The sequence below is a fragment of the Oncorhynchus kisutch genome, linkage group LG10 (assembly GCF_002021735.2).
Source record: "Oncorhynchus kisutch isolate 150728-3 linkage group LG10, Okis_V2, whole genome shotgun sequence".
NCBI classification, from domain to species: Eukaryota; Metazoa; Chordata; class Actinopteri; order Salmoniformes; family Salmonidae; genus Oncorhynchus; species Oncorhynchus kisutch.
The window spans coordinates 47,954,990-47,975,902 of record NC_034183.2 but is presented as its reverse complement, the minus strand read 5'-3'; the positions used below and the strand labels follow the sequence as shown (position 1 = coordinate 47,975,902).

Sequence of the window (20,913 nt, the reverse complement as noted above, 5' to 3'; positions counted from 1 at the left end):
TGACTTTTAGATTCACTCATCATGTACACGTATTACCATTGTCACCCTCCACATTATAATCAGTCCATCATTCAGAACACCTTGACATGTTTTACATTTAAGTTATAGCTACATATTGAGTTACATATTTTTTATTTGTTGGGGGTGGGTTGTCTGCTACTAGCTGCCAGAGAGGAAGTGTACACTGAGTATATTCTTCCGCTTACATCTGTGTACATGCAGTACCAGTCAAAATTATGGACCCACCTACTCATTTCTTAAAAATATATATTTTTTTTAACTATTTTCCACATTGTAGAATAATAGTGAAGACATCAAAACTATGAAATAACACATATTGAATCATGTAGTAACCAAAAAAGTGTTAAACAAATAAAAATATAATTTTGATTTTAGATTCTTCAAAATAGCCACCCTTTGCCTTGATGACAGCTTTGCACACTTCTTGGAATTCTCTCAACCAGCTTCATGAGGTACTCACCTGGAATGCATTTCAGTTAACAGGTGTGCCTTGTTAGAAGTTAATTTGTGGAATTTCTTTCCTTCTCAATGCATTTGAGCCAGTTGTGCTGTGACAAGGTAGGGGTGGTATACAGAAGGTAGCCCTATTTGGTAAAAGACCAAGTCCATATTATGGCAAGAACAGCTCAAATAAGCAAAGAGAAATGACAGTCCATCATTACTTTAAGACATGAAGGTCAGTCAATGCGGAACATTTTAAGAACTTTGAATGTTTCTTCAAGTGCAGGAAAGGAAGACCCAGAGTTACCTCTGCTGCAGAGGATAAGTTCATTAGAGTTACCAGCCTCAGAAATTGCAGCCTATATAAATGCTTCACAGAGATCAAGTAACAGACGCATCTCAGCATCGACTATTCAGAGGAGACTGAGTGAATCAGGCCTTCATGGTCGAATTTCTGCAAAGAAACCATGACTAAAGGACACCAATAAGAAGAGACTTGCTTGTGCCAAGAAACACAAGCAATGGACATTAGACCGGTGGAAAACTGTCCTTTGGTCTGATGAGTCCAGATTTGAGAGTTTTGGTTCCAAAAGCCGTCTCTTTTTGAGACACAGAGTAGGTGAACAGATGATCTCCACAAGTGTGGTTCCCATCGTGAAGCATGGAGGTGTGGGGGTTCTTTGCTGGTGACACTGTCAGTGATTTATTTTGAATTCAAGGCACACTTAACCAGCATGGCTACCACAGCATTCTGCAGTGATACACCATCCCATCTGGTTTGTGCTTAGTGGGGCTATCATTTGTCTTTCAACAGGAAAATGACCCAACACACATCCAGGCTGTGTAAGGTCTATTTGACCAAGAAGGAGAGTGATGGAGTGCTGCATCACATGACCTGGCCTCCACAATCACCTAACCTCAACCCAATTGAGATGGTTTGGGATGAGTTGGACCGCGGAGGGAAGGAAAAGCAGCCAACAAGTGCTCAGCATAAGTTGAAACCTTCAAGACTGTTGGGAAAGCATTCCAGGTGAAGCTGGTTGAGAGAATGACAAGTGTGCAAAACTGTCATCAATGCAAAGGGTGGCTACTTTGAAGAATATCAAATATTAAATATATTTTGATTTGTTCAAATCAAATGTATTTATATAGCCCTTCTTACATCAGCTGATATCTCAAAGTACTGTACAGAAACCCAGCCTAAAACCCCAAACAGCAAGCAATGCAGGTGTAGAAGCACGGTGGCTAGGAAAAACTCCCTAGTAAGGCCAAAACTTAGCCTGGTTCCTCTCTAGGTTTCTTCCTATGAGGGGTGGCCAGTTCTCTTCTGGCTGTGCCGGGTGGAGATTATAACAGAACATGGCCAAGATGTTAAAATGTTCATAAATGACCAGCATGGTCAAATAATAATAATCACAGTAGGGTGCAACAGGTCAGCACCTCAGGAGTAAATGTCAGTTGGCTTTTCATAGCCGATCATTGAGAGCATCTCTACCGCTCCCTGTCGTCTCTAGAGAGTTGAAAACAGCAAGTCTGGGACAGGTAGCACGTCCGGTGAACAGGTCAGGGTTCCATAGAGCAAAAGAAAGAAAGAGAGAATTAGAGAGAGCATACTTCAATTCAGATTAGGGCCAAATGAATTTATTTAATTTGACTGATTTCTTTATATGCAACTCAGTAAAATTGTTGAAATTGTGGCATGTTGCATTTATATTTTTGTTAAGTATAGTAAGAATTTGCACATAAATAATTAGGTGAAGCATCTAGGCATTATGAAGGGTTTACGAAGGCTTCACAAAGCCATTATAACATGTATCGGTCCTCTGATCCATCAGCACTGTAGAGGAAATGTTTCCAGACCCTGACTCCCAGTCGATTGCTGAGACCGTCTCTACGGAAACCACAGACAACACTGAGCTGGATCATCTGACGGTAGGGGAGCAGTACTATCAGTCAATCAAGCAACTAATCAAAATGATTTTGGAAAGCCATTTTTTACACCAGCAGTTGTCACAATGTGCTTTACAGATACCCAGCCTAAAAACAAACAATCAATCAATCGTTACTATGTTCTCTCTGTCAGTCAATCACATTTTTTTCCTAGTCTGGTGCTCCATTGTGTTGATACTTTTGGTACCGTTTGTACTAGCCAACAGGGGAATCATTTGAACTTAGGTTCTGCTCATATTCTACTGATATGACGTACAGTGTGTATCGTCTTGTCTCCAAATCCATTTCTCTGTGTAATGGTCTGTATTCTGCCCTGCAGTGTGAGGATGTCTACCCCCCAGATGGTGATGACAAAGATGGAGGTCTATCAGGTATGTTTGTAATGAAATCAAATTAATTTAATAAGGCTTTTTTTACATCAGCAGATGTCACAGAGTGCTTATACAGAACGTGGTGTGTTGTATACATGTGTGTTTTTCTTTTTTTTTTGTTAAATTCAAATCAGTTGTATTGGACTGACTCGAATTGACCCCAACTCTGGTGTGAGTAACGGAGGTGGTTTGTTGGTTCAGTGTGATGAGTAACCTTGCCAGAGACATGAATACTTGCATTAGCTCCCACAGCTAAAACTTACTTAGGCTATAGCTCAGTGGGCTAAGAGCAGGGCTGGGCGATAAATCAATATCAGGAATTATCGACGTAATTACTTCCCTTAATAACGATAGAAAAACGTTTAGGCAATGTTTATTTCAAACAGACCCTTATTTGCCACTTGTTTGCAGGTATACCCATTTTATATATATCAGTGGGTAACTGCCAAATTCAGAGGGTTGGGGGGTGTGGTTAAACCATGGGGGCAGTTTTCATTTCAAATTAGGGATGTGTTAAACAATGGAAGTGTTAATGAATTTCCCTGTAAATAATCAGAGAACCATTCACACAGACCCGATACCTGTATTTTGGTTACAGGGTCTGTGAAAATGCAGGAATCATGGCTAGGTCTTTAGGTGGCTTTTATTTTTCCATGTTTTCTACCCCCTATGCTTTTCAGATGTATAAAAATGCAGGCATGGTAAATTATGTGAAAGGGATGCAAGAGTCCAAGCCATTCTCTTCTGGAAACACTGCCCGGTGACTGACACTAACAGACAGCCAATCCAGGTGGGATGTGATGAGTGGTGTGGGCGGGACTAGTGGGGTGACAGCCAGTCACGGTGGTTAATCTCCACCTATTCAACCTCTCTTGTTGAGGTGTAATTAGCCAGTGGCGCTAATTGCCTCTTTGTTAACGAGATTAGGAGACGACTGGAGAGGGTGGGGGGAGAGAGAGGATTAGAGCTGCAGACAGATGCTCTCTAGTTTACCCCTCAGACATATCCATCAAACAGGAGAGGGGGGAGGGAGGAAGAGAGGAAGAGGGGAAGAGGGGAAGGGATGCGAGAGAAGGAGATAGAGGAAGGGAGAAATGTGGGTGAGGGGGGAAAAAGGGAGGGATATGAGAGGTAGAGAGGGATGGTAAAAATAGAGGGGGAGAGATCCCTAATGGAAAAACGACATTAATTTCACGTGATCTTATGTGAAGTTAATATGACATGTGACAACATGTTAAAGAAACATATGACAACATGTAACTACACGTAAAAACATTTAAGCACAAGTGAGAACGTGATCTCATGTGAAATAAATGTGACATGGGGATGCCATGAAAATACACATGACAACATTTTAACATTTTTCACATGATAGTGCAAATTAGATTTTTACTCACTCATTTCACGCATTCCACATGTGAGAGTTAGGTTTTCACATGTGAAACTGCATATCCACATGTGAGGTGAGAACATGTTTTCTTCCTCACATGAACAGGTGGTGAATACATGTGAACATGTTGTTTCACGTGTGAACAACTGACCTCATATGTGTCTTTTTTGGTTTTCATGTGAAAATTTCAGCTCAACATGTGAAAACAGTTAAGGGAAGTAATGAAATGGTATCTGACACGCTGATTAGCTAAAATAGTATAGTTTAAAAAATGTTACGATAATATGTTTACATTTGACATCAAATCAAATTTACGTACACATATTTAGCAGATGTAATTGCGGGTGTAACTAAATGCTTGTGTTCCTAGCACCAACAGTGCAGTTGTATCTACCAATTCACAACAATACACACAAATCTAAAAGTCAAAGAATGGAATTAAAAAATATATAAATATTAGGACAAGCAATGTCACTTAGTACTGACTTTTCAATTTGACACCACCTGGGGTTTGAAGTACGCTTTCTGTTGCGCCACAAAACCTGTAGCATTCTCAGAAGTTCCCTACACATGAATTAATTACCTATAATATGTCTCTGCACTTAACAAAAGACTGCCATCTGCACTGCTTTTGTTATATCCGTTAATCTGACTGTTCTCCCATCATTGATTTTATTTACTTAATTCTGCAATTTGAGGGTTTTCTGTATAGTTATCTAATGTTGGTGAAGTGTATTATTCTGTTTCAATGTTACTCCTGAATCACTATGATAAATATTTGTTTTTATTGGGTGTATTATACAAAGCTGAGATTTACTTTGAAGTCCAAAGTATAAGAATACAGGTGAAATCTGTCAATGACACAGACATGGTGGCGTAGCAGGAAGATTGGAATGCTGTGAACCAAGAGATTGTGAGTTCAAATGACACGTGAGAACATGTTGAATAATAATTACTGTATAAATAAACATACACAATGTAATCATGTATGTCAAAGTGTGTAAGTTGAAAACACTGCAGCTAATTTCGTGATGTTCCGGGGACATCCTAACAACTCATTTTTGTCTGCAGGGCATTATGTGAAAATGTTAATCCACATGTGAAAGGTTATGTGATCATGTGAAATATCATCACATGTGAAGTGTTCCAAAACCACATGGTTTTAGATGTGACGCTTCACATGTGAGATTTTATTTTATATGTGCAAAACATCATGTGATTTTCCACATGTGAAGTCATGTGGTTTTTCCATAAAGGGATGGGAAGGGAAAGAGAGAAACAGACCGAAGGGAAGAGTGAGCACAGAGTGAGGATTGAAACAAGCATTGTTCAGCCTGAGAGACAAAAAAAACTACAAAGGAGACAGAAAGGAAGACTAGTGAGATAATGGGGAAATTAAGCTACCATTGTAATTGTGCAAACATTGATGTCAGACATGCACCTACCCCAATACTCTGCTGCTGATGACTGGGATGAATACAGGAGCAGATTTCAGGAGCAGGACAAGACACCCTCTTTTGACTGATGACTGATATAATTAAGCAATAAGGCAGGAGAGGGTGTGGTATAGCCAAAATACCACGATTAAGGGTCACAGTTATGAAAACTTAGGACACTAAAGAGGCCTTTCTACTGACTCTGAAAAACACCAAAAGAAAGATGCCCAGGGTCCCTGCTCAACTGCGTGAACATGCCTTAGGCATGCTGCAAGGAGGCATGAGGACCGCAGATGTGGCCAGGGCAATAAATTGCGATGTCCGCACTGTGAGACGCACTGTCAGTGCCTAAGACCGCTACAGGGAGACAGGACGGACAGCTGATTGTCCTCGCAGTGGCAGACCACATGTAACAACACCTGCACAGGATTTGTACATCCGAACATCACACCTGCGGGACAGGTACAGGATGGCAACAACAACTGCCCGAGTTACACCAGGAACGCACAATCCCTCCATCAGTTCTGACTGTCCGCAATAGGCTGAGAGAGGCTGGACTGAGGGCTTGTAGGCCTGTTGTAAGGCAAGTCCTCGCCAGACATCACCGGTAACAACGTCGCCTATGGGCACAAACCCACCGTCGCTGGACCAGACAGGAATGGCAAAAAGTGCTCTTCACTGACGAGTCGCGGTTTTGTCTCACCAGGGGTGATGGTCGGATTCACATTTATCGTTGATGGAATGAGCGTTACACCAAGACCTGTACTCTGGAGCGGGATCGATTTGGAGGTGGAGGGTCAGTCATCGGACTGAGCTTTTTGTCATTGCAGGCAATCTCAACGCAGTGCGTTACAGGGAAGACATCCTCCTCCCTCATGTGGTACTGCAGGCTCATCCTCACATGACCCTCCAGCATGACAATGCCACCAGCCATACTGCTCGTTCTGTGTGTGATTTCCTGCAAGACAGGAATGTCAGTGTTCTGCCATGGCCAGTGAAGAGCCCGGATCTCAATTCCATTGAGCACGCCTGGGACCTGTTGGATCGGAGGATGAGGGCTAAGGCCATTCCCCCCCCCCCCCCCCCCCAGAAATGTCCGGGAACTTGTAGGTGCCTTGGTGGAAGAGTGGGGTAACATCTCACAGCAAGAACTGGCAAATCTGGGGCAGTCCATGAGGAGGAGATGCACTGCCATACTTAATGCAGCTGGTTGCCACACCAGATACTGACTGTTACTTTTGATTTTGACCCCCCCACATGTTTACTTTTCTGAAAATAAACACAGTTGACAGTGGGATGTAGTTTCTTTTTTTGCTGAGTTTATATCTTCCCTATCATATGAACATCCTTTTCTGACTCAAATAAGATTCCCTGAAGGTTGCTCTGATGTCCAAAAGATGTGAAATCGTAATAGGTAACTTTTAAGTTGCATGTATTTGAAACTATCAAATACTATATTTTGGTCAGTTTGACATTTTCCCCACAAATGATTAAGGCTAGGATTGGGGGAGGGGAAGCTGATCCTAGATCTGCAGCTTGGAGAAACTTCACCCCGGAGCACCTCTTATTTATCATGTTACTAAACATATAGCTATACCTTCCCTCTGAGTGCCCTCCTCCTCTCTCTTCATTCAGTTACATCTAATGCAGTTTTCTGCCCTCACCCTAACCCAATCCACTCTTCCCAATCCCAAATTCTCCCAGCTACCCCCCACCAGTTTGGAGATTATCTGTAATAAGCCAAATGGAGGGGCGAGGGATGGGGCTGTGGATAGGAGCGAGCGGTGGGGGTAGGGTGGTAGGGCTGATAAGTTGAGTGGACCATGGCGTGGCCTTGCTTTCTGTAATGCCTGTTGTCAGTCCCGTCGGGTTGACATTGATTGATCCTTGCACTGTATATGGGCGCTCTGTTGTTTAACTGTCTTAATAGGTGTCAAGGGCAAATAACAGCATGGACCAAGTTCTGAGCTTTTGTAACTAACTAGTTTTGGCACTTGTTTAACACAAGTTAACATTCTGACAGTCATATCAATATTCCTGATATACTGTAACTCCACTAACCTACAGCTGTGATGTTCTCTCAACTGAGACCGAGAGACAAAGGGAGAGATTGGGAGAGGGTGAGAAAGAGAGAGATGGGGAGGAAAGATCAAGCTGTAAGAAGGAGCATCAATAAACAGTTTGTACTGTACTGTACCACAATCTGGACCTGCCCTCTCTGGATAATCCATAGTCCCAGAAGCCAGAACAGGCAGAGCGAAGGGAAGGGGGACGGACGCGCACACACACACACACAGGTGGCACAGGGACACTTATTGCTGAAGTGTGAAGGTGTGCCCACGAGAACGAGACGGGAAGCAAGAGAGAGAGCGAGATCAACGCCGAACAACACTTGCTACAGAGTCTTAACCGTTTTTGTGGATTTTTTCTCAGACATGGAGTTACTTGTTTCAAGAGAGAAGCCTGTTCTATGCTTTGTAGGAGCATATTTTCTCTGCTCTCACTTTTGGAACTGAGAGGGACGTCTGACAACACACAGAGAGGACTTGAGCTCAGAATTGGAGTGTAGGACTACGCATCTGTGTTGGAGAAGAAGAAGTGAAACAGGAATTCGACTTGTCAGAAGACTGCAGTATTGCTAGATTTCTTTGCATGCAGCTCGACTGTGGACCAGTGAAAGGACAGAGGTGCTGATAGTGACGTTGCAAGAGAACTAGTGAGGGGAAGAAGAGGACCGAGACCGGGGGAAAGAGAGATTAGAAAGGAGAGGGAGGGAGGAAGGAAGGAAGCACATGTCATGCATTGCAGGATTGTTGCACTTCGCCATCCTCTGTCACAGAGAGAGAGAGAGAGAGAGAGAGAGAGAGAGAGAAGTTGACTGACTTCAGACTGCTGTCAGTCACACCAACACCCTGACTCTATAACAACCACAACACACCTGCTCTGATGTTGCCACATCGATTACAGCACTCTGGCACCAAGGAGTTGCCACGGTCACATTTTCTCTCTCTCTCTGACTGAGGAGGGGAGCGGTAAGAACAGGCGCTGGAGGGAGGGGGAGAGGAGAGAGGTAGAGCGGGGAGAGGAGTTATACCTAAAAAGCCTGTTTGGAACCTTTTCTCTCTCTTTTCCTTTCTGTACTTCTGACTGCTAAAGGACTGTCTGTTCAGCTGCTTCCAGGCCTAATCTAGACTGGACAGGAGAATTTCCTTCGGCCATTTAGATTTCCCACGTGATGACCTCTTGCTATGCATGCTTTGAGATGACCAGACCTCCACCGGTGTTGGTGTAGTAGTGACTACTTGTGCTGAGACAGCGACCCTGTGGACAACGGCAGCACTTGGACCTTGCGGACTCTGAGGACTAGCCCTGATGACCAGTCGTTTTCAGTCTCTCTTCTCCATAGAGTTTGTTTGGCTAAACCACAAACCTGCTGTGGAAACAGCTATGTTTCTGATGAACTTACGTATTTGACAAATAGGAGAGACACTTTTTTGTCTCTTCTCTTTTATTCCTTCTTGGATGACAAATTATTCGGGTTACACATTATTGGTAGTATGAAACACAAAGCATACCTGTGAGCCCAGCTTTTTCCTTGGGAATCAGGGGGGAGAGGGGTCTTGGATGCCCCGTGGGGTTCCAGACTGCCCAGTTGTGTGTGTTTTGGGGTTAGAAACCTCCTGACTGTGGGCTATCAGGGTGAGGTAGAGAAGATATGCAGTGATGCTGCTGTACTCACTCTCAGCCCAGGAAGCAGACCTGGCCCTGTGTCGCTGTGAGGGAGGCGTGGAGCTGGCCCTGCAGTATGCCAAGATGTGGTGCCGCTACGCCAAGGACCTGCTGGCCTGGATGGAAAAAAGAATCAGCCTGGGTGAGTGGAGACGTGGGTGTTTCTGTGTCTGTCTGCCTGCCTGCCTGCTAGTCAGTCTGTCTGTCTCCTCATTCCTATTTGCAAATCTTACATTGACATAAACACATTATTTAATTAAAGCTAAGTGCACCTATCTCAAATGAGGGCATGGCCCATAGTGTGTCACTGCAATGTGGTACAGACTCATTCAACTACAACTCCTATAACATATTCACAAACACATATATTTGTAAATATGGTCTTGTATATTAACTATTTGCTTTACATGAAAACAAATGAAATAGTTCACATACCAAATGTGAAGTACATACCATGTTTCTGGCATTCATAGACAGGTAGCCTTCTCAAGACGTAAGATAAACAAGAATAATTTTAGGACAACACGAAAGGCTCTCTTATCCCTCTGTAACAAAAGTTGTTTTGCTGGTATGGAACTGCATTAACTACAGCAACCAAAGCTCTTCTCCTAAGAAAGACTAGGAGTCAGTCACTCTATTCCTGGAAAAGACAGCCGAGTCTAAAGTAGGCCTAACCTGCCATTAGACAATGTGTGTTTATTCCTCACCTGTAATAGGATAATAGACCTTGTGGTTGAACCCTGTGTGAAAGGATGAACAGTATCCTCCACAGTACCCTCTGGTGGTAGAACTTAGGTATTACAAGGACTGTTATAGGATCCGTTTTCATTTTGGGTGAGCAAAACTGGTTGAAAAGATATCAGAGAAAATAATTGTCAGTTAACCATTGCAGGGACAGTAAGAAATCACGGACTGGTTCCATGAACCCTTAGGCTGAGAAACACTGTTAGGGTATTACGGAGCGGTATAACCTACCCCGAGACACACTGTTAGGGTATTACGGAGCAGTATAACCTTCCCTGAGAAACACTGTTAGGGTATTACGGAGCAGTATAACCTACCCTGAGAAACACTGTTAGGGTATTACGGAGCGGTGTAACCTACCCTGAGAAACACTGTTAGGGTATTACGGAGCGGTGTAACCTACCCTGAGAAACACTGTTAGGGTATTACGGAGCGGTGTAACCTACCCTGAGAAACACTGTTAGGGTATTACGGAGCGGTAAACCTACCCTGAGAAACACTGTCAGGGTATTACGGAGCGGTATAACCTACCCTGAGAAACACTGTTAGGGTATTACAGAGCGGTATAACCTACTCTGTGAAACACTGTTAGGGTATTACGGAGCGGTATAACCTACCCTGAGAAACACTGTTAGGGTATTACGGAGCGGTGTAACCTGCCCTGAGAAACACTGTTAGGGTATTACGGAGCGGTATAACCTACCCTGAGAAACACTGTTAGGGTATAACGGAGCAGTATAACAGACCCTGAGAAACACTGTTAGGGTATAACGGAGCAGTATAACAGACCCTGAGAAACACTGTTAGGGTATAACGGAGCGGTATAACCTACCCTGAGAAACACTGTTAGGGTATTACGGAGCGAATTAACAGACCCTGAGAAACACTGTTAGGGTATAACGGAGCGGTATAACCTTCCCTGAGAAACACTGTTAGGGTATTACGGAGCGGTGTAACCTACCCTGAGAAACACTGTTAGGGTATTACGGAGCGGTGTAACCTGCCCTGAGAAACACTGTTAGGGTATTACGGAGCGGTATAACCTACCCTGAGAAACACTGTTAGGGTATTACGGAGCGGTATAACAGACCCTGAGAAACACTGTTAGGGTATTACGGAGCGGTATAACCTACCCTGAGAAACACTGTTAGGGTATTACGGAGCGGTATAACCTACCCTGAGAAAAACTGTTAGGGTATTACGGAGTGGTGTAACCTGCCCTGAGAAACACTGTTAGGGTATTACGGAGCGGTGTAACCTGCCCTGAGAAACACTGTTAGGGTATTACGGAGCGGTGTAACCTTCCCTGAGAAACACTGTTGGGGTATTACGGAGCAGTGTAACCTGCCCTGAGAAACACTGTTGGGGTATTACGGAGCGGTAAACCTACCCTGAGATGATCACAACAACAACAACAAAGTAGATCTGTAGGGTTGGTAGCCAATGAGGATAACATGGAGTGGGCCAGCCACTCCCGTCAGGGGAACCCCACAGAGACTACAGGGCAGATTAACCAGGCCACCGCAGGAGGATGGACAGCCTACTGTTCTGCTCTGTACTGTAGCCTTCTTTACAGTAATGTACTCTGCTATACCGTACTGTAAAATACAATACTGTAGTATACCGTTAATGCACTGTTCTGTACTGTAGGAGGGCAAAGGGATCAGCTCACCAAGGTGCTGCCAAGCAGACCTGTGTTTGGATAGCTGTGTATAGGAAATGGGTAGAGGTCAGAGTAACAATGTAGGGGTAGTGGTCACCATAGAGGGAAAGGTCTGAGCCACTGTGGACACTTGAATGCAGTGGAGGCTGGTGGAAGGAAGGGCTCATTGGGCTGGAATGGGATAAATGGGCAGGTATCACACGCCAAACCTATAGAAACCACATGTTCCGTTCCATTTATTCCATTCCAGCCATTACAACGAGCTAATCCTCCTATAGCTCCTTCCACCAGCCTCCACTGGTTGAATGGTTGCAACGCTGACACCACAGCATCAATATGGATCAGCAGATTAGTGTACTTGAAGTAGGGCAGCACTTAGGCAGCCAAAGCAGAGCATTGATTTTGATATTTGGTGATGTTAAGCTAACAATCTGAATTGACCTCTCCTCTCTATGAGGTCTGATTGCCTGATATGGGATCTAATATGTTACATTTTGGTTGTTATATCACCATTGAAAGACCTCAATTGAACATGCAACAGCTCCCAAAGTCATACTGATATTTGTCTGGATAAAAGCTTTTGATAAGACTGCCTGACAATATTGTAATGCTAATAAATAATTTTTTACTAAAATCAATCACATAATCCATCACACTGACTTATTCTGGTCTGTTTACAGAGCAAGAGTTTGCCAAGAACATCGTAAAGGCAGCAGAAACGGCTAAGTCCTGTGTGACTCAGCAGGTATGGATGCTTTTGTTGTCTCTCGTGTGTATGGGGCTGTATAGGTTGTACATGTGATGATGTGTACAATATTGCATAGAAACGTATTAAATCCCTATCAGATTACTCTTCAGGCTTATTATTAGCTACCTTAGTGGAATACACTGAAAGTCGCTGTGCATAAAAGCATCTGCTAAATTACCAATATAAAATGTTTTGCAGTGCCTTGACTTTTTGCACATTTTGTTGTGTTACAGCATGAATTTAAAATTGATTAAATGTCTCTGGCCTACACACAATATCCCATAATGTCAAAGTGGAATTATGTTTTTAGAAATAATTCATTTAAAATTAAAAGCTGAAATATTTGAGTCAAGCCTAAAAACGTTCAGGAATAAAAATGTGCTTAACAAGTCACATAATAAGTTGCATGGATTCACTCTGTGTGCAATAATAGTGTTTAACATGATTTTTGAATGACTACCTCATCTCTGTACCCCACACAATTATCTGTAAGGTCCCTCATTTGAGCAGTGAATTTCAACCAAGATTCAACCAGAAAGACCAGGGAGGTTTTCCAATGCCTCGCAAAGAAAGGCATATATTGGTAGATATATATCCCTTTGAGCACGGTGAAGTCATTAATTACACTTTGGATGATGTAGCAATACACCCAGTCACTACAAAGATACAGTTGCCGGAGAGGAAGGAAACCACTCAGGGATTTCACCACTAAAACAGTTACAGAGTGTAATGGCTGTTATAGGACAAAACTGAGGATGGATCAACAACATTGTAGTTACTCAACAATTCTAACCTAATTGACAGAGTTTAAAAAAGGAAGCTTGTACAGAATACAAAATATTACAAGACATGCATCCTATATGCAACTAGGCACTAAAGTAATACTGCAAAAAAATGTGGCAAAGCAATTCACTTTATGTACTGAATACAAAGTGTTATGTTTGGGGCAAATCCAATACAACACATTACTGAGTACCACCCTCCATATTTTCGAGCAAAATGGAAGCTGCATCATATTATGGGTATACTTATAATCGTTAAGGACTGGGGAGTTATTCTGGATAAAAAATAAACAGAATGGAGCTAAGCACAGGCAAAATCCTAGAGGAAAACCTGGTTCAGTCTGCTTTCTACCAGACACTAGAAGATGAATTTACCTTTCAGCAGGACAATAACCTAAAACACAAGGCCAAATTTACGCTGGAGTTGCTTACCAAGAAGACAGTAAATGTTCCTGATATCTAATATCTCTAATATATCTGAAATATATCTATAAATAACGTATTGAAATTATATCTATGACCTGGTTCTTACTGTGCTGTTGTTACAGGACATGATGCCTCTGCAGTACATCTACACCATGGCCCTGGAGCATGATGTGAAGACCAGCCAATCTACTAAACAGACATCAGAACTGCTGCAGCAACGCTGCTACCAGGTACGGCAGTCAGGCAGGCACGGCAGGTACGGCAGGCAGGTACGGCAGGCAGGTACGGCAGGCAGGTACAGCAGGCAGGTACGGCAGGCAGGTACAGCAGGCAGGTACGGCAGGCAGGTACGGCAGGCAGGTACGGCAGGCAGGTACGGCAGGCAGGTACGGCAGGCAGGCACTCTGACAGACACAGACAGGCAGGCAGGCACTCTGACAGACAGGCAGGCAGGCACTCTGACAGACAGACAGGCAGGCAGGCACTCTGACAGACAGACAGGCAGGCAGGCAGGCACTCTGACAGACACAGACAGGCAGGCAGGCACTCTGACAGACAGGCAGGCAGGCACTCTGACAGACAGACAGGCAGGCACTCTGACAGACAGACAAGCAGGCACTCTGACAGACAGGCAGGCAGGCAGGCACTCTGACAGACAGGCAGGCAGGCAGTCTGACAGACAGACAGACAGACAGACAGACAGGCAGGCAGGCATTCTGACAGACAGGCAGGCATTCTGACAGACAGACAGACAGACAGACAGGCAGGTAGGCACTCTGACAGACAGACATGCAGGCACTCTGACAGACACAGACAGGCAGGCAGGCACTCTGACAGACAGACAGACAGACAGACAGGCAGGCATTCTGACAGATAGACAGACAGACAGGCAGGTAGGCACTCTGACAGACAGACAGGCAGGCACTCTGACAGACAGGCAGGCAGGCAGGCACTCTGGCAGGCAGGCAGGTAGGCAGGCACTCTGACTGACAGACAGACAGGCAGGCAGGCAGGCACTCTGGCAGGCAGGCAGGTAGGCAGGCAGGCAGGCAGGCACAATTAGCAAGCCTATTCAATGTGTCAAACATTCCTGTATGCAAGAAAATGTGGAATAATATGTTAAGTGATTTAGTATGATGTGGTTAATCCTACATCTTAATTCTGAAGGCCCTGGCATCCAAGAAGAATGAGATTGATAAGTGGCGCAGGGAGTTCAAGGAGCAGTGGTCCAGAGAACAGAGGAGGATGGTAAGTGCTGTTTTTTTAGATGCTACTGTGTATGTGCACTCACGTGCCTGTGTGTTTTAACAGTTTATCCCATTGATCAGAACATTGCGTTAACTAACAACTTCTCTCATCGGTCAGAATGAGGTGGTGGCGGCTCTGAAAAAGGCTCGTCAGCAGTACCTGCAGCGCAGTGAGGACCTGGAGAAGACCAAGGCTGTGACGGCCAAGGCCGGGGACGAGCTCACAGCGGGACACAAGACCCTGGACAAGAGGAGGAAGTCACGTGACGACGCACAGTCAAAGGTGTGGTACAGCGGGTACAACCGCCACATGGGGTTCACGGAAACATATCCCACTTTTTAGGTTTACATTTTTTTATGGGAAAATTATAATTGTTATTGTTTGTCATCATGTGACTCACTGTGCCTATCTCCCTCTTTCTCTCTCTCCCTCTCTCATTCATCCCCTACAACCAGGTGATAGAGGCAGAGATGCAGTACAGACAGTGTGTGTGTGAGGCCCAGGACCACCAGGACAAGCTGGAGAGCTTGAAGGAGAAAATCATCGTTCACACCCGCAAACTCATCTGCCAGGGGGACACTGTGCTCAAGGAGGTGGGTGTCCAAGCCTATTGGAGATCGAGATATTCCCTGTGCTGGATGCAACAAGTGGAGTGCATAATAGGGATAGTGATAGCATAAGAGTGGGCATAAGAGTAAATAGACTCAAGGCAAGCAGCCAGTAGCTGTTTCAATTAGTCTTTTAAGACGGTCAATCGCCCATACAACAACAACAAAAATATCTTAAAATATGGCCCAGGTCTCCTTTTCTAAATAATATATTAATATATCCCATATAGCAGATAATTTTATCCAAAGCAACTTAGTCATGCGTGCATACATTTTACATACAGGTGGTAATTGGGATTTAACCGAATATGCTGGCGTTGCCATGCTCTACCAACTGAGCTACAGAGGTATCTTGAGCTCAATGGTATGAATAATTTTCAAATAATCCCTCTTATCATGTACCTCTACCACCCCTAGGCCACAGTGAACATGTTCTACTTCCAGCGTCAGCAGACAGAGCCGGTTCCCCTGGGTTACCACAACCTGGAGTTGACCTGCAGGCCTTGTGAACCCGGGGAGCCCTACCTGCTCTACATCTTTAGGAAGAGAAGCCAAGAACAGCCCCTACAAACCTTCACCTTCCAGGAGTTTGTCCCTCAGAACAAAAGGTACGGACGGATGGATGATTTGTCCTGTTCTTTATAGGCTACGACTCTAATGGATTATACTGTTTGTCCCATTAGTGCCTATTGTCTTATATTTAGAGTTGCTGTCAAGATTTTATTTGTAAATGTTAATTGTGTGTCTGCTTGCCTGCGTGTGTTTGTGCTTGCCTGCGTGTGTGTGTGCGTGCATGTGTGTGTGTCCGAATCTGTGTGTTGCTCCTCCAAGTGGCCGTCGTAAGACCAGCAACCCTAGCTCTCTACAGGACTCCTCCCTGCCTGAAGAAAGTCTGGTTAAACGTAAGGGCTACAGTGACAGTGAGAGCATCGGAGGCAGTCTGGAGTCTCTGTCCAGCCCAGGTAAGCCTGTGTGCTTCATTTGGCAGATTTCATTTAATCATGCTCAGAAGATTGACCAATCATCAAACATCGATGTCATATTTGGTAGTGGAGAGAAATAATGTATTCGCTATGAAGCTTACGGGAAACTCACCTTGTCCTGTTTGACTGGTCTCTCCTCCTTCTCTGTGTGTCTTACCCACATTGAACCCTGAACCCTGTAGCCCATGGCAACAGGAGGCTTCCTAAAGCCCCCTCCACAGGGACAATGTCATCAGACGACCTGGATGAGAGGGACATAGGCACCGTCCTGGAAGGAGGTGAATGTCAGCGTCATCACCTAACTCCCACAACAGACACCAACTAATGGCTCTCTATAAGTAAATTCTCCTGCTGAATTCTGAATCTACTCCTAACCCAGTGTTTCCCAAACTCGGTCCTCGGCACCCCCAAGGGTGCATATTTTGTTTTTTTGCCCTAGAACTACACAGCTGATTCAGATAACCAACCAACTCATCATCAAGCTTTGATTATTTTAATCAGCTGTGTAGTGCTAGGACATCAAAAAAATGTGCACACCTTGGGGTCCCCAGGACCGAGTTTGGGAAACACTGCCCTAACCCCTACACCCTAGCCACTCCTGTAGATCTGAGAGGATTAGATAATCATTGTGGCAATTGCTTCTGATTGGCTAGGTGGAAATGTTTCCATATTCTTCCACTTGTCCAATCCTCTCAGGTCTACAGGAGTTGCTAGGGAGTAGGGTTTGTTTGGAACTAGGGGTAAATTTGGTGGGTAGTGTTTCCCACCATGACTGAGTCCTGTCCTGTGGTTCCTCGTAGATTGTGTGGACTCCACTCCAGAAGGGAACGGTACGGCGGGGAAGGTACGGACTACGTCCCGAGCCGCACTGACACACCGACTCAGGAAGATGAAGAGCAAGATGGTGAAGTGCAAACAGTGTGACAATTACATCGTGGTCAACGGCATCGAGTGTGAGGAGGTGAGAAAGAGGAGGAATAGAAGGAGAGAGGAACAACTGACAGACATTTAAGTGGCAGCCTCTTTACTGACAAGTGTATAACATTATTGCCTGATTCACAGTCACACCATAGAGCCTAACCGATGCCAAGCTGAACTGAGCTGTACGCTTTCCTCCATAGTGGCGCCAGCACTATATGGTTCAGGTTGAACCAGGTATACAGTTGGGCAAATACGTATTTAGTCAGCCACCAATTGTGCAAGTTCTCCCACTTAAAAAGATGAGAGAGGCCTGTAATTTTCATCATAGGTACACTCCACGCAAGATCTCACCCCGTGGGGTCAAAATTATCACAAGAACGGTGAGCAAAAATCCCAGAACCACACGGGGGGACCTAGTGAATGACTTGCAGAGAGCTGGGACCAAAGTAACAAAGCCTACCATCAGTAACACACTACGCCGCCAGGGACTCAAATCCTGCAGTGCCAGACGTGTCCCCCTGCTTAAGCCAGTACATGTCCAGGCCCGTCTGAAGTTTGCTAGAGAGCATTTGGATGATCCAGAAGAAGAGAAGACAGACTTGGGTTCAAATACTATTTGAAGAATTTGAGAATGTCCTCTGGTCAGATAAAACCAAAATATAACTTTTTGGTAAAAACTCAATTTGAATTTGAGTGAAAACCTTCTTCCATCAGCAAGGGCATTGAAGATGAAACGTGGCTGGGTCTTTCGGCATGACAATGATCCCAAACACACTGCCCGGGCAACGAAGGAGTGGCTTCATAAGAAGCATTTCAAGGTCCTGGAGTGGCCTAGCCAGTCTCCAGATCTCAACCCCATAGAAAGTCTTTGGAGGGAGTTGAAAGTCTGTGTTGCCCAGCAACAGCCCCAAAACATCACTGCTCTAGAGGAGATCTGCATGGAGGAATGGGCCAAAATACCAGCAACAGTGTGTGAAAACCTTGTGAAGACTTACAGAAAACGGTTGACCTCTGTCATTGCCAACAAAGGGTATATAACAAAGTATTGAGATAAACTTTTGTTATTGACCAAATACTTATTTTCCACCATAATTTGCAAATGAATTCATTAAAAATCCTACAATGTGATTTTCTGGATTTTTTTTCTTCTCATTTTGTCTGTCATAGTTGAAGTGTACCTATGATGAAAATTACAGGCCTCTCTCATCTTTTTAAGTGGGTAGAACTTGCACAATTGGTGGCTGACTAAATACTTTTTTGCCCCACTGTATAGGGTGTGATTTGAGCTCCACCCTGTGGTTTGCTAATCCATGTCCTCTGTCCCACCTGCCGTCTCTGTAGTGTGGCATGGCGGTTCACAGGAAGTGTCTGGAGGTGTTACAGCATGAGTGTGAGAACAGGAAGGGTGTTCTGTTTGGGGTGGGTTTCTCCCTGTTGCCCCGGCACCGGCCTGATGAGGTGCCCTTCGTGGTCCAGCGCTGCACGGCCGAGATAGAGAGCAGGGCCCTCACTCTACAGGTACTGTATTAACCTGGATGTAATATGGCTTAGAATAAGTACTGAAGCAAACAGTAAAACTGTTTTGCAGAAGCGACAGTACAGTGCCCTTATCTCAATCCTTCTTATTTTCTCTTTCCCTCCCTCCCCCCATCCATCCATCCCTCCCACCCAGGGGGTGTATCGTATCAGTGGGTCGAAGCCTCGCATCCAGAAGCTGTGTCAGGTCTTCGAGACCCAGAAGGACCAGGTCGACCTCTCTGACCTTTCACCTCATGACGTCACCTCAGTCCTCAAACACTTCTTCAAGGAGGTACTTCACTGTTTCCCAGACAACAAAGAACACTGATATTACAGACAATATACTGTAGAGCCAACGATACAGTTAATACAGACAATATACTGTAGAGCCAACAATATAGTTAATAAAGACAATATAGTGTAGAGCCAAAGATACAGTTAATACAGACAATGTACTGTAGAGCCAACGATACAGTTAATACAGACAATATACTGTAGAGCCAACGATACAGTTAATACAGACAATATACTGTAGAGCCAACGATACAGTTAATACAGACAATATACTGTAGAGCCAACGATACAGTTAATACAGACAATATACTGTTGAGCTAACAATTTAGTTAATACAGACAGTATACTGTAGAGCCAATGATATAGTTAATACAGACAATATACTGTAGAGCCAACAAAATAGTTAATACAGACAGTATACAGTAGAGCCAATGATATAGTTAATACAGACAGTATACTGTAGAGCCAATTATACAGTTAATACAGACAGTATACTGTAGAGTCAATGATACAGTTAATACAGACAGTATACTGTAGAGCCAATGGTATAGTTAATACAGACAGTATACTGTAGAGCCAATGATACAGTTAATACAGGCAGTATACTGTAGAGCCAATGGTATAGTTAATACAGACAGTATACTGTAGAGCCAATGATACAGTTAATACAGGCAGTATACTGTAGAGCCAATGATACAGTTAATACAGACAATATAGTTAATACAGACAGAATACTGTAGAGCCAATGATACAGTTAACAGACAATATACTGTAGAGCCAATGATACAGTTAATACAGACAATATAGTTAATACAGACAGTATACTGTAGAGCCAATGATATAGTTAATACAGACAGTATACTGTAGAGCCAATGATACAGTTAATACAGACAGTATACTGTAGAGCCAATGATACAGTTAATACAGACATTATAGTTAATACAGACAGTATACTGTAGAGCCAATGATACAGTTAATACAGACAATATACTGTAGAGCCAATGATACAGTTAATACAGACAATATAGTTAATACATACAGTATACTGTAGAGCCAATCATATAGTTAATACAGACAGTATACTGTAGAGCCAATGATACAGTTAATACAGACAATATACTGTAGAGCCAACGACACAGTTAATAAAGACAATTAAGTGTCGAATGGACATACACTGTTATTTAAACTCTCACACAAAGCTCCCCTTCATGATTATGCCAGCCTATAAGTAATATGGACATATCTTATCTCAGGATTTCCCTTTTAGTGAACATCATCTGGTACAATTGTCAGTCGATGCATCAAAGCATTTATTATTATTATGTGTGAATAACAATCTATTGTCATTATTTATTAGAAATAAAACCATCTTCATCCTCAGCTTCCAGAGCCGCTTTTGACCTTTGACCTGTACAATGACTTCATCTGGGTGGGCAAGGAGATCCAGCGTCTCAGTGAGAGGGAGGCGACAGCAGAGACTCCTGAGATAGTGGAGGACCTCACATATAGCCTGAGAGACCTGCTGGGGAGACTGCCCCCATACCGCTACTACACACTGCAGCATATGATGTGTCACCTCCACAGGTACTACGCTACTACACACTGCAGCATATGATGCGTCACCTCCACAGGTACTACGC

At 44.0% G+C, this 20,913-nt stretch overlaps 1 protein-coding gene across 6 annotated transcripts in view; it reads left to right on the top strand.

Annotated features, from left to right (window-relative positions):
- The window catches only part of LOC109897252 (GEM-interacting protein-like), a 47,419-nt gene that overhangs the window by 16,208 nt on the left and 10,298 nt on the right, over positions 1-20,913 (top strand). For 5 of the 6 annotated variants that reach the window (XR_004211255.1, XM_031833836.1, XM_031833840.1 and 2 more), the window contains 15 exons: positions 2,298-2,394; positions 2,732-2,783; positions 9,355-9,480; positions 12,426-12,490; positions 13,824-13,931; positions 14,869-14,949; positions 15,067-15,231; positions 15,405-15,542; positions 15,975-16,165; positions 16,389-16,519; positions 16,723-16,818; positions 17,341-17,501; positions 18,803-18,979; positions 19,134-19,271; positions 20,655-20,857. Coding sequence is in view for 5 of the 6 variants with exons in the window: in XM_031833836.1 (XP_031689696.1) it covers positions 2,298-2,394; positions 2,732-2,783; positions 9,355-9,480; positions 12,426-12,490; positions 13,824-13,931; positions 14,869-14,949; positions 15,067-15,231; positions 15,405-15,542; positions 15,975-16,165; positions 16,389-16,519; positions 16,723-16,818; positions 17,341-17,501; positions 18,803-18,979; positions 19,134-19,271; positions 20,655-20,857 (1,929 nt within the window). In the remaining variant the exon portion in view is untranslated. Of the gene's footprint in view, positions 1-396; positions 474-2,297; positions 2,395-2,731; positions 2,784-9,354; positions 9,481-12,425; positions 12,491-13,823; positions 13,932-14,868; positions 14,950-15,066; positions 15,232-15,404; positions 15,543-15,974; positions 16,166-16,388; positions 16,520-16,722; positions 16,819-17,340; positions 17,502-18,802; positions 18,980-19,133; positions 19,272-20,654; positions 20,858-20,913 lie in introns of all 6 variants that reach the window. The other variant, XM_031833838.1, reaches the window with a different exon arrangement.